This window comes from Xenopus laevis, chromosome 8S (genome assembly GCF_017654675.1).
Source record: "Xenopus laevis strain J_2021 chromosome 8S, Xenopus_laevis_v10.1, whole genome shotgun sequence".
Taxonomy (NCBI): Eukaryota; Metazoa; Chordata; class Amphibia; order Anura; family Pipidae; genus Xenopus; species Xenopus laevis.
This window is the reverse complement of record NC_054386.1, coordinates 84,710,261-84,738,039: the sequence shown is the minus strand read 5'-3', so window position 1 is coordinate 84,738,039 and position 27,779 is coordinate 84,710,261. Positions and strand designations below refer to the sequence as shown.

General features: G+C 40.7%; 1 protein-coding gene across 3 annotated transcripts; it reads right to left on the bottom strand.

Annotated features, from left to right (window-relative positions):
• Window positions 1-27,779, bottom strand: rab4b.S (RAB4B member RAS oncogene family S homeolog). Of its 3 annotated transcripts, none has more exons than XM_018231881.2 (8): window positions 27,541-27,779; window positions 21,013-21,093; window positions 18,109-18,223; window positions 17,205-17,267; window positions 6,164-6,318; window positions 5,461-5,556; window positions 2,387-2,519; window positions 1-527 (listed from the first exon to the last, which is right to left on the bottom strand). In XM_018231881.2, the coding sequence occupies exons 1-7, from the start codon at window positions 27,554-27,556 to the stop codon at window positions 2,404-2,406; spliced, it is 642 nt and encodes a 213-aa protein (XP_018087370.1). In that variant the 5' UTR covers window positions 27,557-27,779; the 3' UTR covers window positions 1-527; window positions 2,387-2,403.

Sequence of the window (27,779 nt, the reverse complement as noted above, 5' to 3'; positions counted from 1 at the left end):
GATTTTTTTTTTTTTTAATAAACTGGGTATATGAACAAAACAAGCTGACCAAAAATGATATGTACTAAATGTCAGCTCTGATACTGGGTGAATAAGGAGCACAAATATCAGTCGTTCTTCATGCATAATGAGTGCACTGACTATTGTGTTTCTTTGATCCTGATTACTGTAATATATAACATTTAATTTTTTGGTGCTTATATATATATATATATATATATATATATATGTTTATTATAATAACCACAGTTCCTTCTTGGGATGGAATGGGGGCTGACACTAGGATGAATTATTTGGCTTTTCATCCACTTGGAGGATATTTACAGAGTGGCCACAGTGACTGACAAAGATGTGATTCTTCTCTCCAATGTTTTTAGTGCGTAAGGAGCCATATCAGGAAGGATGCCATCACACGGGCTTCCAAACACAGAGCAGGGAACAAGATGAATCCTGTAGTTAGGGCAAGTGCTTTCATTTACTTGGAAAAGGATGAGCAAGCTTCCAGGGCAAGCTTCTACGTCTAAACTGATAAACTCCTGTAAGCAAAGCAGAAAATGGATAACGTAAATGCAAGGGTATTAATGTTTACGTGAATGCTATGGTCTTTCTTCATTTAAAATACTGTAAAAATAAAACTATACTGTAAAAAAACGACTATATGCGCCTTCAGTTGTACAAACCATCATATTAATATCTAGAACTCCTTATACTTTTTTTTTAGGGAAAAAGAAAATGCACTCTGAATTTAGGGGTTTATTTACTAAAGTTCAAATTTTTCTGGTCAGAGTTTGAAAGGGGAAAACACTTTTATTATTGGGAAAAAAAAATTTCCCCCGAGATTTATTATTCCCCAGAGGCTGCTAAAAGCCTGAATAAAAAGTACTCCGACTCAAAACTGCCAAGGTCATGTAGAAGTCAATGGCAGATGTTCCTTTTCACAATTGGAAGCTATCATGGTCTGTGCTGGGTTTCGTCCAATAATCCAAAAAATGTTCAGGTGTCAAATATGAAAAAAAATCGTATTGGAATTTTCTCCCACACCAAATAGGGTAAAATTGTGGATGGGCATTTGACAGATCTACCGGGGGTGCAGGGGGTGCGAGCGGGCCAGGGCCCGCACCCCCTCAGGGCCCCCCGGCAGCTTGCACACCACTGGGCGGGGGGGGGCAGCTGCATGTCCCCCCCCCTCTAGTTACGTTACTGGATCAAAGTTGTTTTAATAAAATAATGAGAAAGATCCGGTTTTTATTGAATAACCCACTTAGTGTTGCAACCCAAGAAGTGATTTAGGAATTTGACACTAGGCATTTTGCCGTTAGTTCAGGGAGAATAATATTAGACAAAATTCCCATCTCTTACTACAGCCACTTCTCATTAATTTGGATGGTAAATGTCTTGCATGCAGACATGGATCTATTAGGGATGCCAAATATATTTACCACTGCAATTCTTCATGAAAGGACTGTGGTGATCAAAATGTGCGATGGAACTCATTTTAATTACTATTGCATTGTTATAAGAACTTTGACTGTATTAGAAGGGATCATGGAGAACTTCCCTAAAAAGCACAAGTCCCAAGCCATCAGTTAAAAGGAAACCATACCCCCAAAATAAATACTTAAAGGGCAAGTAACACCAAGCATTTAAAAAAAAAAAAACTAAAAAATGAATTCCTCTCCCCTCTATTAATTTGGCTATACTTGACAACGTTAACTCTTTTTAATGTTTAATACATAAAAATTGCAATAAAATCTCTCTTCCGGTGGTACACAGTGTTTTAAAAAGGCGATGTGGTGACTTTGCACTTACTTGTGCGCTACCCAACTTCCTTTTTAAAGCCGGAAGTTACTTGCTGACTTTAGAGATGATTTTCTGCCTGCATTCTTCTCCCTTTTGGTTAGCGTAATTTATTTCCCAAAGAGCTGCGAGCAGAAAAGGAGTGAGCGTGAGTGCACTGACTTTGTAGGGGTTCTATTTGTTCCTTGACAGATTTATGGCTGACCTGTCTGCTGACTTCATTGCTAGCAGCTCTTAGAGAAATACCAGTCACGCACACTCTTATGCCAAGAATGTAAAAAAGGGAGACGAACGCTGGCTGAAAATCATCTGTAAAGTCAGCAAGTAACTTCCGGTGCAAAGTCGCCACATCGCCTTTTTAAAACGCTGTATGGTTTATTTTCATGAAGCAGGGTTTTTATAGAGACCTTCATTGTTCAGGGGTATAGTTTACCTTTAAGGATGCATTCTATAATAACTAGTGCTCCAATTTATACCTAGCCTCCAATTTCTGTATATCTGGCATTGCTTACAACATGTGATAATGCACAGTATACCACGTAAAACAATGCCTATAGTTTATATCATCTAATGCAAACAAATGCCATTACCTTTAGAGTGGTTGTATTAGCAATTGCACTGTTGCCTGCTCTGCTGTTGGGTGCCATGAGAGTGCTTTGCATGTCGTGGTGAGGCATCACCATACTGGATCCCAGACCACATCCTCTCTGGGTCAAGCTCTCCTAAACAAGCACAGAATGAGGAAAGGTTTTGCTTTTGTACATCACTAATACATTTCTTACAACTGAAAACATCTGTGGACTTCTAATACACACAGCATATTTCAAAGATACAATGTCTAAAACGTTGTCTCAGATACTAAGTGATCATTGTGCTTCTGCTATCACAGAGAGTCAATTCCAATACAAATTGTTTCTATAAATGTCTGAACCATAGCTTGTAAACTATTGTTATGTATCCAGTGTCGGACTGGGACACCAGAGGCCCACCCAAAAATCTTAGACCAGGGGCCCACCAAAAGACCTTAGATCAGTACTCTCAGTACTATTAGAATTCCTCTCCTCATGCAACCTCTATTCTGCTAGTCTCTTTTCTTTACATGCTATAATATATTATTCAAACGATTTAGTCTCTTTGTTCTCATAGAAATAGGCCAAATATTTTGAAGCAGGAGGGCCCACTGACACCTGGGCCCACCTGGAGTTTTCCTGGTATCCCTGTGGGCCAGTCCAACACTGTATGTATCCCACAGGACAAGTTAAACGGTTTTTTTTGTTTTTTAAAGTGGAAAATTCCTTTAGCTTTATAATTTGGCAAAGACATGGTACACCGATTGGAAAAGTCTTAGCATCTAGACCAGTGATCCCCAACCAGTAGCTCGCGAGCAACATGTTGCTCACCAACCCCTTGGATATTGCCCTCAGTAGCCTCAAGGCAGGTGCTTCTTTTTGAATTCCTGGCTTGGAGGCTGCCAGTCCACATAGGAAGCTAAATAGCCAACCACAGTCCTCATTTGGCACCCCAATAACTTTTTGCATGATTGTGTTGCTCCCCAACTCCTTTTTATTTTTGAATTTGGCTCACGGGTAAAAAAGGTTGGGGACCCCTAATCTAGACTGTGGCTTTATATTCTAAGATAGACTCCAATTATACAGCTTGCTTCTGAACACTTAGGGGCAGATTTATCAAAGGTCGAGGTGAAGTTCTGAAGTGAAAAACTTCGAATTTCAAGCTGTTTTTTGTGTACTTCAACAAGGGAAGTCATACTTCGATTCGAATTTGAAAAAACTCTTTAAAATTTCGACTTTGACCATTCACCACCTAAAAGCTACCGAAGTGCTGTTTTAGCCTATGGGGGACCTCCTACAACCTGTATGGAGGCAATTGGGGGAGTTTGGGGGATCTAAGGTCAAAGTTAAAAAGAGTTAGAATTGAAGTACTAACGAAGTACAATCGTACGATTTGAAGTAGGCCGAATTCGGCCCACTTCCACCCAAAAAAAACTTCGACCTCCAATTCGAAGTTTGAAGTTTTTTTTAACTATGATAAATATGCCCCTTGAAGTGCATTGTGTAGGGGGTCAAAATTCTGCAGGGTAACAGTAACCCTATACATTCCAAAGGAAAAAAAACAAAGAAATGCAGTATCATACATATCATAACACCAGTATTTCCAAACTTATATGAAGCCACTGTTACTTTAAGGTTAGAGGATTTTTTTTCACATTCTGTTACAACATGTGGAAACGTATGGGATTTCCTTTCCCCAGCAGTGTACATTTAAGGGATAACTAAAATAGGCATAGCTCTCACAGTTGGTTTAGACGAGAAAAAGCAGAAAAATGAATAAAACCATACACCAGTTATACATTTTTTCTCTTACAAATCATATACCCACAAAAACATTTATTTTCTCCATATCTGTCAAACTTTAGTAAAGACTGGATCAAAATGTTCAAATTGAAAAATATAGATCATAGCAGATCATTTACATGTCCAGATTTGGACACTTGCCAGCGATATGAACCTAAATCCTTTTAATTTTAGCATGTATGTGTTTGTAAATGAGTCCTTGTTATTGTTTTTTTTTTTTTTTTTTTTGCTCAGCCATGTTGAATTGTTTGTTTTTAGAAATGCTGAATATTCTGGTCTCCAAAGTAGAAGGTTAGCTGCTTCGTTCACAAGATCTGTCTGCACAGGGTAGGGTTGTTTTATGCATACATTATATAGACACAATGGGTAGATGGGGCACAAGTTTTGCTTTTGGAGAGCAGGGACACAAGGGTTTGGAATATTTAATGAAAAAGCCACAGAACACAGAAAAAATTGATATATTTGATGGAGAGGGCCAAATATGTCCATGAATTTCAGCCACTAATCCGGTGGTTATCTGATGTTCATTTAAGACTCCTTTCAGGTCCAACATTAGTTCAGGAAACCTTTGGTTCATAACAATGGGAAAGACTTAAAGGAACAGTTCAGTGTGAAAATAAAAAACTGTGTAAATAGATAGGCTGTGCAAAATAAAAAATGTTTCTAATATAGTTAGTTAGCCAAAAATGTAATGTATAAAGGCTGGAGTGAACAGATTTCTAATAAAACAGCTTTTCAGCTCTATAACTCTGAGTTAGTCAGCGACTTGAAAGGGGGCCACATGGTACATTTCTGTTCAGTGAGTTTGTAATTGATCCTCAGCATTCAGCTCAGATTCAAAAGCAACAGATATGACCCACGTTGCAAGGTACATTCATTATTTATTTTTCTTTAATTACAAGATATTAAGGGATACATGTACTGTTAATATGAATTAATTTTGTTACAAAACCATCATTATTTGACTATTCTGACCACCTAGTAGTCAAGGAAGTTGTCAGGAGAAAGATAGAGGCTGCTCTGATGCTCTTCTGCTTAGGAAAAAAAATAGAAAGAGGCTGCTCTGATGTTCTTCTGCCGAGGAAAGATTTGAGAAAGGTTTCTTTCTCCAAACAATTTCACCATGAAATAGGCCAAATCTTTTTAAGGGACTACAGACTAAACAACAAGTCTGCATAAATGCATATTTTCAAATTCTATTAACTTAAGAGATTCCTTACAAGACTAATTAAAAAATAAAAAAACGAATGACCAATACTTTGATGTTACAAAAAAGAGAATTGCCCCTTACCTGATTCTATTTTACTCAGTATCGTCCTTGCACATTTTAAAAAAGCTTCTTCCACATTTTCTCCAGTCAGCGCACTAGTTTCCAAAAACATCAGTTCTGAAAATGTCACAAAAACAATATACAGTTGTGTATATATACATCAATGTATAAGTGTCTACATGATTACGTATAAACCCGAGTTAATATTTTGTGTGTCAACAAACAAAACGTCAAGTCCAAGGGCCACATTTATCATTAGTCAAAAGTCGGGTCTGTGGAAAAATATGTATTTAACAGGATGCTAGCCTATACAGGGCCTGACAAAAAGGGCCCATGATTTTTGGGATAATGCCCCCAGTTCACAAGGATATAATCATTCAAAACCAGTTATCCCAAAACTCAATATTATATTAAAAAATAGTCTTTATTCAAAAATCATGTTAAAAAGATATACAGACCACATGGTATTCCGCCTTACACGTTTCGCTCCCCCTGGTACTTCTATGTCTATGACTGAGTACCAGGGGGTACGAAACTCGTAAGGAACAGTACACCTTGAATGGCTGCCTCCATGGCCACACAGCAGCTTGCTTATATAAACTATAGTAGTGTTTCTGAAGCAAACATACCGGTTTTGCCAGTGCAGCATAACAGTACATTATATTTTCATTACTTTAGGACACTTTAATTTTTTGGTGTGACTGTTTCGTTAACTCTTTCTCACCATTCTCCTGAGCGAAGCGGGATGCCTCAAGGAATGTCACCTCTCGATCAGCATCCAAATCTTTTTTGTTTCCACACAAGATAATAATAATGTTTGGACTGGCCAGAGTCCTGGCATCTGTCAACCAGTTGGTAAGAGCATTATAGGTTTCTCGGCTGAAAGAAAGGAACAAGAGTTTAAATTCAGTAAGAGTGGTAGCATTAGATTTCTGGGACAATTCTGCATATATACTCAAAAGAGTTATTGTTCTCTACAATTCCTGGGTCTGCCGTCTCCATTGTTGCTTCCAAGGTTTCAATATTTTATACAGTGCTGGAAAGCACGCAGAGTTAATCCTGCTGTACAATAGTTCAATATTACTGCATTTAAAGGAGATTAAACTCTGAATTAAACACTGAAGAAATTAAATGACATGTCAGTCAAGAATACCTCTAAGATTACACTAAATCGTGCAAGGATATTATTCCAAATTTTAACAATTTTAAAATCATTCATACTAACAATAAAAAAAACATTGCGGAATAATTGGCATAATTAAAATTTCCCTCTGTAAAAACAACACATGCAAGGTAGAGGATTTTGTTATTTCTCTATGTCCCTGTATCATTACTGGTCTTGCCAAACCTTCAATAATTTTATGAATTCTTAAATAGTTCTTACAGTACAGGAGGGGTGATATCACTCTTACTTGCAGTAAAAAGAGTGACTGAAGTTTATTAGAGCACAAGTCACATGATGGGGGCAGCTGGGAAACTGACAATGTGTCTATCACCATTTCAAAATTAAATATTAAAAAAAATAGTTTGCTCTCATGAGAAACCGATTTCTTTTTTGCCATGACAGTATCCCTTTAAGTATTTGGTTCAAATAGGTTAAAATATGTAAAATATGATAGAGTAATAAACAAGCCACAATTAGGCTGGTTATTGTGTTATACTAGCCAAGAGTCATTCATCCAATACAAGATGTCTGAAGACCTGAAATAGATTTTGACTTTTCATAAATGGGAAAAAATGCCAAGATTATAACATATGAAAGCATTGCTTTTTGGTGCTTTCTGAAAATGTACTTACTTACAGTAATACTTACTTACAGTATGTCCTGTCAGTCTATGCCTACAATTCCCAAATACATGCTGCCTAGCAAACAGGGCTAATACTATGCATACAATCATGACATCAAAGTTGACATAACATCTGCATCATAATAACCCAATTTTACAATATACTCAATCTTATAATAAGTTAATCTCAACATACAAAGTTCTGTTGACTTCATATAGGTAATGATTTACTGATTTTAGACATAAAACACATGCCAATAACACATGCCAATTACCTATGACAATATTTTTAAAACAATATGTAAACTAATATTGTGGTTGGTCATCTTAGGAATTTAGGCATATCATTCATATTTGACATGTGTCTATTCATCAGGAGAAGACTTTACACATATCTAGGGATGTAGCGAACGTCGGAAAAAAAGTTCGCGAACATATTCGCGAACTTGCGCAAAAACGCGAACGGTTCGCGAACGGTTCGCGAACCCCATAGACTTCAATGGGAAGGCGAACTTTAACATCTAGAAAAGACATTTCTGGCCAGAAAAATGATTTTAAAGTTGTTTAAAGGGTGCAACGACCTGGACAGTGGCATGCCAGAGGGGGATCAAGGGCAAAAATGTATCTGAAAAATCTGCCTGTGTGTGCTTGGAAGAGATAGTGTAGGGGGAGAGCTGTTAGTGATTTCAGGGACAGATGATAGTAAGTTTGCTGGCTAGTAATCTGCTTGATACTGCTCTGTATTGGAGGGACAGAAGTCTGCAGGGATTTGAGGGACATTTTAGCTTAGGTAGCTTTGCTGGCTAGTAATCTACTGTTCTCTTTAAACAACTGCCATACGTTGACCTTGTAGGCATTGTTTGCCCAGTTTTTTTGGACGCAGCCACTGAAGCACAGTTGCCAGAAAAAATATGCCATATAAATGCTGAAAATAGTCATTTTTCGCCATACGTTGACCTTGTAGACATTGTTTGCCCAGTTTTTTTGGACGCAGCCACTGAAGCACAGTTGCCAGAAAAATTATGCCATATAAATGCTGAAAATATAAATTTTTTTGGTTGCAGCCACTGAAGCACAGAGGCCAGAAAAATTATGCCATATAAATGCAGAAAATATGCATTTTTTGGTCGCAGCCACTGAAGCACAGTTGACAGAAAAATTATGCCATATAAATGCTGAAAATATAAACTTTTTTGGTTGCAGCCACTGAAGCACAGAGGCCAGAAAAATTATGCCATATAAATGCAGAAAACATGCATTTTTTTGGTCGCAGCCACTGAAGCACAGTTGACAGAAAAATTATGCCATATAAATGCTGAAAATATAAATTTTTTTGGTTGCAGCCACTGAAGCACAGAGGCCAGAAAAATTATGCCATATAAATGCAGAAAATATGCATTTTTTTGGTCGCAGCCACTGAAGCACAGTTGCCAGAAAAAATATGCCATATAAATGCTGAAAATAGTCATTTTTTGCCATATACGTTGAGTCAACGTATGGCAAAAAATGACTATTTTCAGCATTTATATGGCATATTTTTTCTGGCCTCTGTGCTTCAGTGGCTGCGGCCAAAAAAACTGGGCAAACAATGCCTACAAGGTCAACGTCGTTGACCTTGTAGGCATTGTTTGCCCAGTTTTTTTGGCCGCAGCCACTGAAGCACAGAGGCCAGAAAAAATATGCCATATAAATGCTGAAAATAGTCATTTTTTTGGTCGCAGCCACTGAAGCACAGTTGCCAGAAAAATTATGCCATATAAATGCTGAAAATAGTCATTTTTTTGGTTGCAGCCACTGAAGCACAGAGGCCAGAAAAATTATGCCATATAAATGCTGAAAATAGTCATTTTTTTGGTTGCAGCCACTGAAGCACAGTTGCCAGAAAAAATATGCCATATAAATGCTGAAAATAGTCATTTTTTGCCATACGTTGACCTTGTAGACATTGTTTGCCCAGTTTTTTTGGTTGCAGCCACTGAAGCACAGAGGCCAGAAAAAATTAAACCAGTAGGGTTTGCACCCTAGTTTGTAACGGTGGCGGAGGGAGGAGGAGGACGCTAAAGGACAGCTGTGTGTGGAGTCATGAGGCTTGAAGAGAAGGACAGCTGCATAGAAGTCAGAACAAGTCTTCCGGCGTGCAGTAACCCTCCGAGATCCACCCCTCATTCATTTTAATAAAGGTCAGGTAATCGACACTTTTGTGACCTAGGCGAGTTCTCTTCTCAGTTACAATCCCTCCTGCTGCACTGAAGGTCCTTTCTGAGAGCACACTTGAGGCTGGGCAAGACAAGAGGTTCATGGCAAATTGTGACAGCTCTGGCCACAGATCAAGCCTGCGCACCCAGTAGTCCAGGGGTTCATCGCTCCTCAGAGTGTCGATATCTGCAGTTAATGCCAGGTAGTCCGCTACCTGCCGGTCGAGGCGTTCTTTGAGGGTGGATCCAGAAGGGTTGTGGCGCTGCCTTGGACAGAAAAACATTTGCATGTCTGACGTTACAGACTGGCCAAAGGGCTTTGTCCTTGCAGGTGTGCTCGTGGCAGGATTACTGGCACCTCTGCCCCTGGAATGTTGATGAGTTCCTGAAGTGACATCACCCTTAAAAGCATTGTACAACATGTTTTGCAGGCTGGTTTGTAAATGCCGCATCTTTTCGGACTTGTGGTATGTTGGTAACATTTCTGACACTTTATGCTTGTACCGAGGGTCTAGTAGCGTTGCGACCCAGTACAGGTCCTTCTCCTTAAGCCTCTTGATACGGGGGTCCTTCAACAGGCATGACAGCATGAAAGACCCCATTCTCACAAGGTTGGATGCAGAGCTATCCATCTCCGCTTCCTCATTATCAAGGACTGCATCATCCACGGTCTCCTCCCCCAGCCACGTACAAGACCAGGGGTCCCCAAAAGGTCACCACTAGCCCCCTGGGAAGCCTGCTCCTGTTGGTTCTCCTCCTCCTCCTCCACAAAGCCACCTTCCTCCTCTGACTCCACTTCTGGCACCTCTCCCTGCGTTGCAGCAGGTGCCTGGGTTCGTTCTGGTGATTCCGACCAGAAATCGTGCGCTTCCAGCTCCTCGTCACGCTGGTCTACAGCCTCATCTGTCACTCGTCGCACGGCACGCTCCAGGAAGAAAGCGAAGGGTATTAGGTCGCTGATGGTGCCTTCGGTGCGACTGACCATATTTGTCACCTCTTCAAAAGGTCGCATGAGCCTGCAGGCATCGCGCATAAGCACCCAGTAACGGGGGAAAAAAATCCCCAGCTGTGCAGATCCAGTCCTACCACCCAGTTCAAAAAGGTACTCGTTGACGGCCCTTTGTTGTTGCAGCAGACGTTCCAACATAAGGAGCGTTGAATTCCAGCGAGTCTGGCTGTCAGAAATCAAACGCCTGACTGGCATGTTGTAGCGCTGCTGAATGTCAGCAAGGCGTGCCATGGCTGTGTAGGAACGTCTGAAATGGGCCGACACCTTTCTGGACTGGGTGAGAACGTCCTGGAATCCTGGGTACTTGGAGACAAAACGTTGGACTATTAAATTTAACACATGTGCCATGCAGGGCACATGTGTTAAATTGCCTAGTCTCAACGCTGCCAACAGATTGCTTCCATTGTCACACACCACTTTTCCGATCTGCAGTTGGTGTGGGGTCAGCCACCGATCGGCCTGTGACTGCAGAGATGACAGGAGTACAGATCCGGTATGGTTTTTGCTTTCCAGGCACGTCATCCCAAGACAGCGTGACAACGGCGTACCTGGCACGTCGAATAGCCTAGGGGGAGCTGGGGGTGCACAGGTGTGGAGGAGGAGAAGGAGGACCCAGCAGCAGAGTAAGAAGAAGAAGAAGACGAGGTAGAGAGCGATGGAGGAGTAGAGGTGGTGGCAGAACCGCGTGCAATCCGTGGCGGTGACACCAACTCCACTGTTGTTGTTGAGCTACCCATTCCCTGCTTCCCAGCCATTACCAAGTTCACCCAGTGGGCAGTGTAGGTGACATACCTGCCCTGACCATGCTTGGAGGACCATGCGTCAGTAGTCATATGGACCTTTGGCCCAACACTAAGTGACAGAGATGCGGTAACTTGGCTCTGCACATGTTGGTACAGGTGTGGTATTCCCTTTTTAGAAAAAAAATTGCGGCTGGGTACCTTCCACTGCGGTGTCCCAATTGCTACAAATTTGCGGAAGGCCTCAGAGTCCACCAGCTGGTATGGTAAAAGCTGGCGGGCTAAGAGTGCAGACAAGCCAGCTGTCAGACGCCGGGCAAGGGGTGACAGTCAGACATTGGCTTCTTACGCTCAAACATGGCCTTCACAGAAACTTGGCTGGTGGCAGATGACTGGGAATGGGAACAGGTGGTCAAGGTGGAAGGCGGAGTGGAGGGTGGTTCAGACGGGTCAAGGAGAGCAGAGGTAGAGCAGTAAGATGCTGGACCAGAAGGAGTGTGGCTTTTAGTTTGCCTGTTGCCTTTGAGGTGTTGCTCCCAAAGTGCTTTGTGCTTGCCGCTCATGTGCCTTCGCATAGAAGTTGTACCTATGTGGCTGTTGGGCTTACCAAGGCTCAGTTTCTGACTGCACTCATTGCAAATTACAATGCTTTTGTCAGAGGCACACACATTAAAAAAATCCCACACTGCTGACTTTTTGGAAGTGTGCGATCTGGCGGTAACAGTAGAAGTTGGCGGAGTTGGCGGTATTGGCGGCAATGGCGGGTGCGTTGGCCGGCTGAACACAGGTGCCGATACATGTTGTTGCCCTGCTGATCCCTGCGGGCTGTCCTCCCTGCTTCTTCTAAGTCTTATTCTCCTACTGCCTCTCTGACTCTCCGTCTCTCCATCTGAACTACCCTCCTCTTGCTCTCTTCTACTAGGCACCCACAAAACATCAATCTCCTCATCATCATTCTCCTCAGATGCATCAATTTCTTCTGACACATCACAGAAGGAAGCAGCAGCGGGGACCTCCTCCTCATCACTCATTATGTCCATCTCTATCGTGTTCTCTGCCAGAATTAAATCTGGTGTAAGGTCCTCATCTCCTTCATCTTCTTCTGGCAATAATGGTTGCGCATTACTCAGTTCAAGAAACTCATTGGAAAATAACTCCTCTGACCCCAGTGAAGAAGGGGCACCGGTGGTGGAGGAAGTGTTACGTGGGGTGGCCATAGCAGTGGAGGATGAGGAGGATGTTGTGGTAAAGTTAGAAACGGTAGAGGATGGGGTGTGCTGTGTAAGCCAGTCAACTACCTCTTCAGCATTTTGGGAGTTCAGGGTCATTGGCTTTTTAAAACTGGGCAATTTGCTAGGGCCACAGGATTGCATAGCAGCACGGCCCCTAGCACGGCCTCTGCGTGGCGGCCTGCCTTTGCCTGGCATTATTTTTAAAAAAACAACAACAACAACAAAAACTCAGTTGGTTTTTCTGGAAACGATAATACACACAGCTAGATGGCGGGTTGAAGAAAACACTGTGCAAATAATGCCTACAAAGTCAACGTATACACTACTACAGCGGTGGATACGGATTACGTAAAATATATGAATGCTGCTTGAAAAAAAGTAACTCAAGTGGTTTTTCTAGAGACGATAATATTATCAATATTTAGACAAAATGTGAACAAGGTCACACAGCTCGATGGCGGGTTGAAGAAAACAGTGTGCAAATAATGCCTACAAGGTCAACGTATACACTACTACAGCGGTGGATACGGATTACGTAAAATATATGAATGCTGCTTGAAAAAAAGTAACTCAAGTGGTTTTTCTAGAGACGATAATATTATCAATATTTAGACAAAATGTGAACAAGCTCACACAGCTCGATGGCGGGTTGAAGAAAACAGTGTGCAAATAATGCCTACAAGGTCAACGTATACACTACTACAGCGGTGGATACGGATTACGTAAAATATATGAATGCTGCTTGAAAAAAAGTAACTCAAGTGGTTTTTCTAGAGACGATAATATTATCAATATTTAGACAAAATGTGAACAAGCTCACACAGCTCGATGGCGGGTTGAAGAAAACACTGTGCAAATAATGCCTACAAGGCCAACGTATACACTACTACAGCGGTGGATACGGATTACGTAAAATATATGAATGCTGCTTGAAAAAAGTGACTCCGGTTGTTTTTTCTGGAGACGGTAATATTATGGATATTTAGACAGAATGGGAACAAGGTCACACAGCTCGATGGCGGGTTGAAGAAAACAGTGTGCAAATAATGCCTACAAGGCCAACGTATACACTACTACAGCGGTGGATACGGATTACGTAAAATATATGAATGCTGCTTGAAAAAAGTGACTCCGGTGTTTTTTCTGGAGACGGTAATATTATGGATATTTAGACAGAATGGGAACAAGGTCACACAGCTCGATGGCGGGTTGAAGAAAACAGTGTGCAAATAATGCCTACAAGGTCAACGTATACACTACTACAGCGGTGGATACGGATTACGTAAAATATATGAATGCTGCTTGAAAAAAAGTAACTCAAGTGGTTTTTTCTAGAGACGATAATATTATCAATATTTAGACAAAATGTGAACAAGGTCACACAGCTCGATGGCGGGTTGAAGAAAACAGTGTGCAAATAATGCCTACAAGGTCAACGTATACACTACTACAGCGGTGGATACGGATTACGTAAAATATATGAATGCTGCTTGAAAAAAAGTAACTCAAGTGGTTTTTCTAGAGACGATAATATTATCAATATTTAGACAAAATGTGAACAAGCTCACACAGCTCGATGGCGGGTTGAAGAAAACACTGTGCAAATAATGCCTACAAGGCCAACGTATACACTACTACAGCGGTGGATACGGATTACGTAAAATATATGAATGCTGCTTGAAAAAAAGTAACTCAAGTGGTTTTTCTAGAGACGATAATATTATCAATATTTAGACAAAATGTGAACAAGCTCACACAGCTCGATGGCGGGTTGAAGAAAACACTGTGCAAATAATGCCTACAAGGCCAACGTATACACTACTACAGCGGTGGATACGGATTACGTAAAATATATGAATGCTGCTTGAAAAAAGTGACTCCGGTGTTTTTTCTGGAGACGGTAATATTATGGATATTTAGACAGAATGGGAACAAGGTCACACAGCTCGATGGCGGGTTGAAGAAAACAGTGTGCAAATAATGCCTACAAGGCCAACGTATACACTACTACAGCGGTGGATACGGATTACGTAAAATATATGAATGCTGCTTGAAAAAAGTGACTCCGGTGTTTTTTCTGGAGACGGTAATATTATGGATATTTAGACAGAATGGGAACAAGGTCACACAGCTCGATGGCGGGTTGAAGAAAACAGTGTGCAAATAATGCCTACAAGGCCAACGTATACACTACTACAGCGGTGGATACGGATTACGTAAAATATATTATGGCTGCTTGAAAAAAGTGACTCCGGTGTTTTTTCTGGAGACGGTAATATTATGGATATTTAGACAGAATGTGAACAAGGTCACACAGCTCGATGGCGGGTTGAAGAAAACAGTGTGCAAATAATGCCTACAGGGCAAATAATGCCTAAAAGGTCAACTTATACACTACTACAGCGGTAGTAAAATAAAAAAAAGTAAAATAAAAAAAAAATGAATATTAAAAAAAAAAAATTAAAGTTGGTGCTGCTGAACTACTAGGAGCAGCAGATTAGCACACCAGTCCCACTCCCCAACACTGCTAGACTAATAGCACTGGGCTCTTATAGTAGTAGTAGTAGTAGTAGTAGTAAAACAACAAAAAAATAAATAAAAGCAGTCCTTACAAGGACTACTGTTATTGCAGCAGTCAGCAGATGAGATCAGAAGCAGGACAGCTGCCCACTGCAGCTACATACAGAGCACTGCAGTAGAAGGTAGATTACTAGCCAGCAAAGCTACCTAAGCTTAAATGTCCCTCAAACCCCTGCAGACTTCTGTCCCTCCAATAACAGAGCAGTATCAAAACGATTACTAGCCAGCAAACTTTCAACTGTCCCTGAAATCACTAACAGGCAGCAGCTCTCTCCCTACACTATCTCTTCAGCACACACAGGCAGAGTGAAAAAACGCTGCAGGGCTTCGGTTTTTATAGGGAAGGGGAGTGGTCCAGGGGAGAGCTTCCTGATTGGCTGCCATGTACCTGCTGGTCTGGGGTGAGAGGGCAAAAAAAAGCGCCAACAATGGCGAACCCAAAATGGCGAACGTCGCGCGACGTTCGCGAACTTCTGGCGAGCGCGAACACCCGATGTTCGCGCGAACAAGTTCGCCGGCGAACAGTTCGCGACATCTCTACACATATCCCACATATGTTAACAAGCAAGATCCACTACACCAGGGTCTACATATGACAGTTAGATCTGTAAGGTATATAAAATTAAGTATCCTAATTCATGGGGACCCTTGACCACCAAGCCCTGCCTCGGAGAGCCTCTGGCCAAGAAGGGAAGCATGATAAGAGGTACGGTCTAATTCACCAGAGTGATCCAGTTGTTGACCGTGGGAAGTTTGTATCCTATCCATGTCATTGCAATAGCTTTCCTTACATAATATAGTAGTGGCCTGTATCTGGTTCTGGCATAGTTAGCATTTATAAGGTCATCTAAGATCCCTAGTGTACACACCTGAGGTGTTAGCAACATAGGAGAATCTAGTTCATCTGCTAGGCCATTTATAACCTCAGTCCGGAACTTGGCTACCTGTGGACAGGACTATGGATCTTAGCCGTATGGGTGTAAGATAGAACTGGTGTAGCCAGTTAAAATTAATTAGCTTATCCGATACAGAAAATAAGTAGTAATAGCTTCTGTCTGTTGCTTCATCCCAGTCCTCCTCCGTTAGGTCTGGGATGCTGGTCAACCTCTTATGATAAGACTTCTGAAAGGGTAAGGAGGTAGTTTTCAGTAAGGTTTTATAGAGTGCTGACATAGGTTTAGTTAGGATTTGTGGTTTCAAATTGGGGTTGGAAGATTAGTAGTTCAGTTCTACCAAATTGAGGAGAGGTTAGGTTCAACAAGTTTCTCTTTAAAGAACTCATATGTACTGAGCATGGAACCATCTAGCACATCCTGTAAGCGTCTAAACGTGGCCATACACAGACCGTGTCGGCAGCTTATTGGCCCGTGTATGGGGCCCCCCGACGGGCTTCACCAATCGAGATCTGGCTGAAAGTCGGCCAGATCTCGATCGGATGGGACAAAAAATCCCGTTGGATCGCGGCTGCATCTATTCGTTGATGCAGTCCCGCGATCCGACCGCCCGTTAGGCATCATTAGGATCCGATCCTTGGGCCCTAGGGCCCACGATCGGATCAGCCCGATATTGCCCACCTCAAGGTAGGCATATCGGAGGGAGATCCGCTCGTTTGGCGACATTGCCAAACGAGCGGATCTCTCAGTGTATGGGCACCTTAACCTGTTTGGGGGGGGGCAGTATAAGACGTCAGGAAATTTATAGAAACTAGTACTGGTTGATGGTTAGGTGATAAGGTATCCAGATCAGGGTGGATTTGGATTCCAATGTATTTAAAACCCTCTACTGTCATTGGGGGTGTCCTGTGGCAGGGCAGGAAGGGGTTTCGGATCCACACATAATAAAGCAGATTTATCCCAATCGACCTGGTGTCCAGAGAGTTTTTCAAAGTGTGCGATTATAGGGACTAGTGTATCTAATGAGGGGCCTGCATCTGCTAAGTAGACTAATAAATCATCTGCATAAAGAGATACTCTTTCTTCCACTGGTCCCAGCCCTCCAGCGTTGGAGCTTTTCTTTTCAGGATGGCAAGAAGCTCAATGACCACAGCAAACAGCATGGGTGAGAGGGGACACCCCTGCCTGGTGCCCCTAGCAAGTGGAAAGGGTTCAGCTATTATTCCATGTGCCCTGACCCATGCTATGGTAGCAGAGTATAGCATACAGATACAGCTGCATGCTATACTATATTCAGGAATGATTAAGTTTATTGACTGCACAACTCACCTTGCAATGTCATAAACTAGCAGTGCCCCAGCTGCTCCTCTGTAGTAACTGCGAGTTACCGATCTGATAAAATATTAGAAAATTTAAGTTTAAGATATAGTTTTCACTCGCAGACATGCATAACTTGCATTTCACAAAAAATGACTTGCTGCCTATTGTTATCACAAATAAATCTATGTTTTTTGTCATTTCTTAAGTTAAACCAGAATACTTAAGTTACTCTATGCTTGGACCTTGCAAGGTAGATAATTTGATTATGAAAACTCAGATACTTGATTTTGGTTTATCTATGCAATAGTAATCTGTCTACCTTGCAAGGGCCAAACATGGAGTAGCTATGATTTCCCGGTTTAGCTCAAGCGATAACACAAATCATTGGTTTTTTTTTTTTAAAACAATGGGCAAAAAGCATGTTTATCTCAAGCGCTATTCACCAAGTTTCATATGGGCACTCGAGAGGCAGTTTAGATGTCTGTCATCTGAGCAGTAAACCTGCTAATTTTTCTTAATGGCATGTACACAGCATCAGCACACCAGAGAGTGTCATGGCCAAACAAACACATCAGTGCAAATTGCTCAAGCATGTTGAGTCTCAAATCAGTCTGTAAACTGGTGTATGGCTGACAGGAAACATGCACTTGCTATCCACACATTTCTGTATAGCTGTGAAAAGTTACAGCTTTCCCAACTTAAAAATTATTTAAAGCATTTTCATTTGTTTCAAACAATGATGACTAGAGAATATTAAAAAAAAAAAAAACATTTTAAAAGTCCTAATAAGTAAGACTCTCTAAGCATGTTTTTGTTTGTCCTCATACCCCCTTTTACAATTCAGTGTTATGTCAGAATCTCATGAATAATTCACAACAAGACTTAGTATATTAGTTTTAAGGTTACACGAGACCTGAATCTCTCCTGTCCTGCCGTATCCCAGATCTGCAGCTTAACAGATTTACCACCGACATTAACAATTCTAGATCCAAATTCCACTCCGATTGTATGATTTGAATCTTGTTTAACTGAAAGAAAAGAGGGAAATCAACCTTTACCGTCAACAAAATTCTACAGCACGCACAGCATCTATTATACTCCAAGAGCGATACAACAATAGTCTATACAACCTACTATATAATGAAAATGCCACACTGTCTGGTAGACCAGTTATAACAAAGCTAATACAAAATGTGGACAGACATTAACTTACCAGGAGACAAGGGTGACAGTTTTATGAAATATAAAATGTTGAAAAAAAGCTTCTTTTAAGCTGGCCACACATGCATCAACCATTGTCGTCATTGTGCATAGAGGACAGCAGTGAGCATTAAAGGACTCCTTTAATGCTGCTCCAGCAGAATTCTGCACTGAAATCCGTTTCTCAAAAGAGCAAACTGATTTTTTTTATATTTCATTATGAAACCTGACATGGGGCTAGACACATTGTTTCCCAGTTGCCCCCAGTCATGTGACTTGTGCTCTGATAAACTTCAGTCACTCTTTACTGCTGTACTGCAAGTTGAAGCAATATCAACCCCCCCCCCCAGCAGCCTAACGGAACAATGGGAAGGTAACCAGATAACAGCTCGATAACACAAGATAACAGCTGCCTGGTAGATATAAGAACAGCACTCAATAGTAAAATCCAGGTCACACTGTGACACATTCATAATTTATATGTTCTTAATTTGGTTTTAATGTCTCTTTTTCACAGCCTGTTTGAGGATACATTTTGCTACTTTTTGAATATGGATGTCTAATTGAAACAATGTCAGATAAGTGAAACATATATGTTACTAATTAAATGTTTGAAATGGATACTATGTTGCAGTTCCACTAGATGGCGCTGTAACAACAAAGTATAAAAAGGAGACTGTGTACACTGATTTGTTAGCTTGATAAAGAGTAGTGCCAGGCTTGAAACGTTGCGATAAATGCTGCCCTGCGATTAAGAATAAAAGCAATTTTAATTAAATTTTGGAGTGCTGCCCATTCCGATTTACTTGAGACAAGTCCCAAATCCAGAGAGGTTGCATTACACTATGGGGGAAATATAATAAAATTCGCAAAGAGAAAAAACTTGTGCATTTCACAATATAATATACTTCATTAGACTTTTATTGCATTGCAAAACTTCAAACCTGCTTGAAGGTGGCATAAAAGTTTTACATACACTGTTATTACATAGACTGCTCACTATCGCAAACTATAGGATTCCCAATCAATATTCTACAGTCGCGTGAGGGGGCAAAGTCTTTGTAGAGGTAACATTCTTCACTATGCAAACATTTATTCGCATTGCAAATAGCAATACACCAAATCCACTATTTTGAACCCCCGAATCTTTCACGAGAGATTTGGCCAAATAACGAACCGAATCCTAATTTGCATATGCAAATTAGGGGTGGGAAGGGGAGAACATTTTTTTACTTCCTTGTTTTGTGACAAAAAGTCTCACAATTTCCCTCCAAACCCTAATTTGCATATGCAAATTAGGATTCGGATTTGGTTCAGCCAGGCAGAAGGATTGGGCCGAATCCGAATCCTGCTGAAAAAAGGCAGAATCCCGAACCGAATTCTGGATTCAGTGCATCCCTAATTGCAAATGATTTTTGCATTCCCCCATGTGAGCCTATGAGGAGTTGAGAAATGGCTAGTAAGAGTATCATAGTTTCTTTCCACCTGTGGAATCAGGTGTATCTGTATAAATGTACATTTACATTTATTTTTGGTGGCATAAACTGAATGGGCATACAAATAGTAAAGTAAATTTTCCCTCTAAATGTCCCCTGTGCCACCAAAACTTACTTTCGGGGGAGCCTCCTTCCTTTGCCCACCATAAGTTTACCCTGCCCCATGAGACAGAGTAACACTTATATGCGTACCCCAGAATAGAAGAAAAAAGACCTATGTTAGTATAACCTACCTAAAATGTTAAGCTGTTTAGGGAGCCTTATTCTATTTGGTGAAGGGCTGCATGCATGGGAAGCATTACAATAGTCTCCTTACATACAAATAAATTATACAAGGAGACTTAGCCTGGGACGTTATTTCCCTTTAATTGTGAGACTATTTTTATTTTGTTTAAACACACAGTCAGTTAAAGGAATGGAATCCAGAAGTATGTTTTTTGTTTGGGGTTGAAACTACAGAATGCGTTTACTACCACGCCCACTCACACCACAGTGTTAAGGTGAAAAAACTCACTGCTGTATCCACTGTATTAAAAGTCTAGTACAGTTATGGGACCTATTATCCAGAATGCTTGGGACCTGGGGTTTTCCGGATAACAGATCTTTCTGTAATTTGGATTATCATACTTTAAGTCTAATAGAAAATCATGTAAACATTAAATAAACCCAATAGGCTGGTTTTGCTCCCAATAAGGATTAATTATATATTAGTTTGGATCAAGTACAAGCTACTGTTTTATTATTACAGAGAAAAGGGAAATCATTTAATTATAATGGAGTTTTATTTATATTTTTTAAGGTGATTAATTGTCCAACATTTCTTTGTGGTGCCGAGACTGAATAAGGGAAAATAAACTACTAAAGAAAAGACTAACTATAAAAGATTCAAATGTTCATATGAAGCAGTGATGTTATAAGCTATTAATGTGCCAAGCAACTAGTTACTTTCATTATATAAATGCAGCACTGTTGGTTTTCCTGCATCAGCAGTTCTTGGCGAACAGTTAACTTAGTTAACTTCATTATGCATTATATTCAACATAAAACAAGGATAAATATTAACGGATGAATAGTAGAGATATCTCCCTCTGGAGGAATCTTTGCATATGAATAGTACTCACATTTACTTTCAATAAACTGATGAAGAAGGCAGGACTTCCCTGTCCCAGCACTGCCAATGACAAGGAACTTGAACAGGAAGTCTGAAATTGCAGAAATATACATGAAAACATGAGAGGAATAAGAATCAATTTCCTATAATATAGTGGTACAGGTATGGGACCTGTTATCCGGAATGCTCGGGACCTGGGGTTTTCCAGATAACGGATTTTTCCATAATTTGAATCTTCATACCTTGTCTACTAGAAAACCATGTAAATATAAATAAAACCCAATAGGCTGGTTTTGCTTCCAATAAGGATTAATTATATCTTAATTGGGCTCAAGTACAAGCTTCTGTTTTATTATTACAGAGAAAAAATAAATCGTTTTTAAAAATCTGAATTATTTGATTATAATGAAGTCTATGAGAGACAGCCTTTCCGTAATTCGGAACTTTCTGGATAATGGGTTTCCGGATAACAGATCCCATACCTGTACTAGAATATTGCTGTTTTTCATCTAATTTAGAGCCAAGTGTTTCTCTATAGCTTTTATGCGGTTTCCACGCATATTCCTCATTCCCATTTAAAAAGTTTTTGTTTGAAACAATAAACAGGCATATTTGTTTAGTATCTGGCATAAGTCTATAGTCAGACATTTTGATTTGTTATAGTGGAAGGAGCAATCTCCAAGTCTTGAGTGCATATAACATTAGTGTGAGTACCCTCATGTGCCATTAACCTGTAGATATAATGAGAGCAGATCCACAAACAAATCGGACTCTAAATCATTGCACATGACATGAATGGTAGTACGACCACACACAGACTGAGGTCAGAACAAATACTTATATCCGCTTTTTCTCTTCTTTCCTATTAACTTCTTTACGTCTATATTAAGCCACATAGGATGGTTCTTGGAGCTTTTCTCAATAAATTGAGAACAGTAACATTTTAATTCAGGTGCAGACTCTAAACTGTTACAATGTTGCAACATTTAGTCGATATATTTCTCAGCAGTATCAGTGGAATATCAGCAACTATTGTATCAATTCTAACAGCTGCCTGTAATGAACCCCAGAGATTCTGCTCAGCAGAGACAAAGAAGAAATGTATCAATTTAGAACAGTTTACAGAGTCGGCGACCCCCCCTTCCAGCAACCTTTACTATCAAAAGAGCCATTTTGCCCCCTCTTCCACTAAAGAAAATTAGTCTGGAGCCGCAAAACATAACACAGCTTATAAACTTTTAAACTTTTTTTAATTTTAACCGTTACAACAACAGAATACAACAAACAGAAGTGCAGTGTGTATGTGTAGCCTACTATGCAATAAATTAAACACTGAATAGCCCTATTAAATGCTAGTGCTCTCATCTGTTTAATGTGACTTCTGTTTCTGATGCTTCATGCTGATCTTCCCTCTCTTGTCTTGAGTGTGTGACCGCGGAAAGGTCCATGAGGAATCCTCTTGCTGTGGCTCGGTCTTGCCTGTCACTCCTGGGACGTCTTTACAGCCCTCGCTCCTGCTGGCGGCTTCCTGCGTGTGCGACCCCGGTAAGCTAACCGCGCACTCAAGAAGCCGCCAGCAGATGTGGGCTGTACAGACGACGTGACAAGCCGCAAGACTGAGCCACAGCAAGCAGGATGAAGAGCCGCGGGTTGCCTACCCCTGCTTTAGAAGGTGAAAAATGACACGCTACACTTCAATATTAGAAAAATGGTGACACAAAGTCATTGCAAAAAGTCGTTATTTCTGGTGATCGATCTGAAAACAACCAGTTTTGAAGGTGAACAACCCCTTTAAAGGGATACTGTCATGGGAAAATGAATCAGTTAATAGTGCTGTTCCAGCAGAATTTTGCACTGAAATCCATTTCTCAAAAGAGCAAACAGATTTTTTTATATTCAATTTTAAAATCTGAAATGGGGCTAGACATTTTGTCAATTTCCCAGCTGCCCCAAGTTCTGTGACTTGTGCCTTCACTTTAGGAGAGAAATGCTTTCTGGCAGGCTGCTGTTTTTCCTTCTCAATGTAACTGAATGTGTCTCAGTGGGACATAGGTTTTTACTATTGAGTGTTGTTCTTAGATCTACCAGGTAGCTGTTATCTTGTGTTAGGGAGCTGTTATCTGGTTACCTTCCTATTGTTCTTTTGTTTGGCTGCTGGGGGGAAAAAGGGAGGGGGTGATATCACTCCAACTTGCAGTACAGCAGTAAAGAGTGATTGAAGTTTATCAAAGCACAGGTCACATAACCAGGGGCAGCTGGGAAATTGACAATATGTCTAACCCCATGGTAGATTTCAAAATTGAATATAAAAAAATCTGTTTGTTCTTTTGAGAAATGGATTTCAGTGCAGAATTCTGCTGGAGCAGCACTATTAACCGATTCATTTTGAAAAAAATAAATAAAAAAAAAATTCCCATGACAGTATCCCTTTAAGGTACAAAAAAAGTTTTTTGCATCTCTCAACTTGTGGACCAAATAGAGGACCATGCAACACCCCACATCTGCACATCTTTCCCCAGTTGCCCACAAAACCACAAACACCAGTTTCTTGGCCACACTCCATTTATCCCTACACCCCTCCCCCCCCCAAAAAAATTAAATTTTTACTTTTTCACTGGTGATTTTTGGTACCTAGCCAAGGCCCCTGAACCCTCTGTTGACAATCCCCTACCACAACACAAAACATTTATTTTATGTTCTCAGTAGTGTATGCAGATTACTTTGGCTAACTATATGGATGCAAACAAAATAGCATGTTTCTTGCACCAAGGCCTAGATTTTGTTTGTTTCTTGAGCAAATTTTATTTGTGGTGCTTGTTCAGAGAGCTATTGCTCGTTATGTCACACTTCAGAGGAAGGAAGAGAATATGTCATCTTTAATACTCCTCTGCCTAAATCAAATTGCAGTTAAACTAATTTTTAATGATTTGTTCCCCTCCTGTGGTAGTTCCGCACTTTCTGACAGGAAACACCCACGTCTACAAAGAAAGTAAAGGTCAAGGACAAAAATGTCAGCTTGTAATGGGGACCAAATGTTGTAAAACATTACATAAAACCTGTTTTTATACCTATTTATTCTAGGAGACAGCATAGGACATTAGTACTTTTTATCTGTGTGGTTTAAAGCACTTCTGGTTTGTACAGGAAATATTCAGTGGGAACCAAAATATACATGCCGATAATCCATCCTAGTGGTAAATTACTTTTAACAGCACAGAACCAGACATATCAGTGTACAAGCAGGAGAGCCATTACACAAGATATTATTATGAATTTCGTTAACCAAAGAACCACTACTTCAGGCAGACTTTGGCAAAGAGAATCATGGCTCCATTAGTAGGCAGGACTAAATGTTTACAGTATGACAGACACACATGCATCCTCACACAGAGATACTCTCACATATCGGTCTCCAGAAATATTCAGAGAACCAAAGCTAAAAACAAGGAAACAAAAAAAGACACGAGCAGAAACCATTAAATAGAGAAATAACATGAATAAAAGAAAGATTTAACTGAACATAGTCCTCAACCGGTGCGTAGATGCAGACCATGCCATTATTTTATCAACATACTGGTTCTTTCACCCATTGAGCAATGTAAAAAAAATAAATAAATAAATAAATGATGGATTAAAAAAGTGATAAAGTGTTAAGCTTGACACTAAACACCTTCAAGCGGATAGTGGACCTCTATATTAGAAGAGCAGTATACCACATTATAACACAAATTCAATAAATAGAAATTATCCCCATGCATAATAGACTTCTGTTTATCTGTACTCAAAATTATTTACTTCTCATGGGTAAGTATATCGGGAGTAATTACGGGGGTAATTCCCCTCCCCCTGTACACAGTGAAATGAGTTTGAATGTAAACAATAGGCTTTATAAAAAACAACATAACCCTTCCTTTCCCTAAGCTTCAGCCATTGTTAAGGTGGCCATAGACTCAAAGATCCGCTCGTTTGGCGATATCGCCAAACGAGTGGATCTTTCCCCGATATGCCACTAACGGCATGGCTATATCGGGGGTAATTACGGGGGTAATTCGATTTGACAGTATGGCCGAACGATCGAATTACGATGCGCCAAGGGGCTCCGACGGGTCGGTCAGTTAAAAATCAAACCTTCCCGATCGATATCGTGGCCAGAAGCCCCCATACACGGGCAGATAAGCTGTCAAATCGGTCCAAACGACCAATATCGGCAGCTTTATCTGCCCGTGTATGGCCACTTTTAGTCTTTGAAATAAGTAAAAGCAGGCTATAAAAAGGGCTGGCAATCTGCAGGGGATGGGACCTGTTATCCACAATGATCAGGACCTCATGGTTTCCGGATAAAGGTTATTTTTGTAATTCGGACCTCCATACCGTAAGTCTACTAAAAATGTACTAAACTTTAAATAAACCCAACAGGATTGTTACGCCTTGTTATGGGCTAATTATATCTTAGTTGGGATCTAGTACAAGGTAATGCTTTATGATCACAATGAAAAAATAAATAATGTGAAAATGTAAAATGTAGTCTACGGCAGATGCCTATTGTAACTGTGGGCTTTCTGGATAACAGGTTTCAGGATAACAGCAAATGTTGGGACTCTCGGATTTTTGCGTCTATGGCCAGCTTTAGATCTACCAGGCAGCTGTTATCTTGTGTTAGGGAGCCGTTATCTGGTTACCTTCCCATTGTTCTGTTGTTTGGCTGCTGGGGGGAAAGGAGGGGGTGATATCACTCCAACTTGCAGTACAGCAGTAAAGAGTGATTGAAGTTTATTAAAGCAGAAGTCACATGACTGGGGGCAGCTTAGAAACTGACAATATGTCTAGCCTCATGTCAGATTTCAAAATGAAATATAAAAAAAAAAGTTAGCTCTTTTGAAAAACGGATTTCAGTGCAGAAGTCTGCTGGAGCAGCACTATTAACAGATGCATTTTGATTTTTTTCCCCCCATGACAGTATCCCTTTAACTTAAAGGGGTGGTTCATCTTTAAAGGGATCCTGTCATCGCAAAACATGTTTTTTTTCAAAACACATCCGTTAATAATGCTACTCCAGCAGAATTCTGCACTGAAATCCATTTCTCAAAAGAGCAAACAGATTTTTTTATATTCAATTTTGAAATCTGACATGGGGCTAGATATTTTGTCAATTTCCCAGCTGCCCCTGGTCATGTGACTTATGCCTGCACTTTTGGAGAGAAATGCTTTCTGGCAGGCAGCTGTTTTTCCTTTTCAATGTAACTGAATGTGTCTCAGTGGGACATGGGTTTTTACTATTGAGTGTTGTTCTTAGATCTACCAGGCAGCTGTTATCTTGTGTTAGGGAGCTGCTATCTGGTTACCTTCCCATTGTTTTGTTTGGCTGCTGGGGGGAAAAGGGAGGAGGGTGATATCACTCCAACTTGCAGTACAGCAGTAAAGAGTGATTGAAGTTTATGAGAGCACATGTCACATGGCTTGGGGCAGCTGGGAAATTGACAATATGTCTAGCCCCGTGTCAGATTTCAAAATTGAATATAAAAAAAAATCTGTTTGCTCTTTTGAGAATTGGATTTCCGTGCAGAATTCTGCTGGAGGAGCACTATTAACTGATTCATTTAAAAAAAAAAAAACGGCTAATTCAAAGTAACTTTTCAATTGCTTATCCTTATTATTTTATTGTTTTGAAAGGATTTGCTTTCTTCTTCTTCTGACTCTTTCCAAGCTTTCAAATCTAAAAACGAATGCTCTGTAAGGCGACAAAGGCAGCGATTGCTACTTTACTTTTTATGGAGGCCCTCTCTTATCAATACCCCCAGTCTCGTATTCAAATCAGTGCAGGGTTGCTAGGTTTATTTGTACCCTGGCAACCAGATTGCTGACATTGCAACGTGGAGAGCTGCGGAATAAAAAGCAAAATAACTCTAAACCCCAAATAATAATAAAAAGAATGAAAACCAATGGCAAATTGACTCACAATATCGCTCTCTACGTCATAGTAAAAGTTAACTCAAAGTGAACAAGCCCTTTAACCAACCGAGCAACTCAGCTAAACAACTAACCAGGGTACATAACCAGTCTCTATCAAGCTGTCAGGCAGAGCTGATGAACAAACGGATTCCAGTAGGACGGGTTCATCACAATGGCTTCACAGTGTTCACATACACCAAGCCAATCTGACGCAAATCAAGTCCCTGCCCTAGCCCAGCAATGTATCCTACCACCTTTGTTCGCCAAACTACCCTCTGTCACTGAACCCCTCCGCCCACATATCCGCATTTTGCTGTAGTAGCGCAGGGTCCTGCTGCGTGCGGTGTTGCTTTAACAGACCATCCTGCCAATATCTAGTAGGGATTCTTGTCACGTCATTCCTTATTAGCTACGCGTTAGTCATTCCTGCCTTCCGCAGCTCTGGGACATAGGGATCCCCTTTAAAACACAGACACCGCAAGACACTCTCATTCTTACAGACTCTGCACCTCAAACACCTGTCAAGACTACGTGGGACTGTATTAAAGCGCACTTCCCTAACGTTGCACAGACAGACTCAACGCCTTACCGTATGTCTCAGACATGATGCTCTTGTAGGCCCCTCTCCTCCTCCACTGGCCCCAGGGCCCGGTCTCTCTGTTTCTTTGCTTTCCTCAAACAACCCTCGGGAAATAAAATATGGCCGCCCCAGCTTCACAGCCCGTTTCTGCCCAAACTTTGCGTGCTGATGCAATGGACGTAATGTCTCTAAATCAGGCCGCAATACGAAGGCTACTACTTCATCACAATACTAATAGGACGTTGGAC

Excerpts from the sequence above, each read along its gene's own strand:
- rab4b.S (XM_018231881.2), bottom strand. Across the intron at positions 18,224-21,012 it reads TCAGTTTATTGAAAGTAAAT|TTAAACAAGATTCAAATCAT; the intron begins GTGAGTACTATT and ends CTTTTCTTTCAG. Across the intron at positions 5,557-6,163 it reads CCGCTTCGCTCAGGAGAATG|AACTGATGTTTTTGGAAACT; the intron begins GTGAGAAAGAGT and ends TGACATTTTCAG.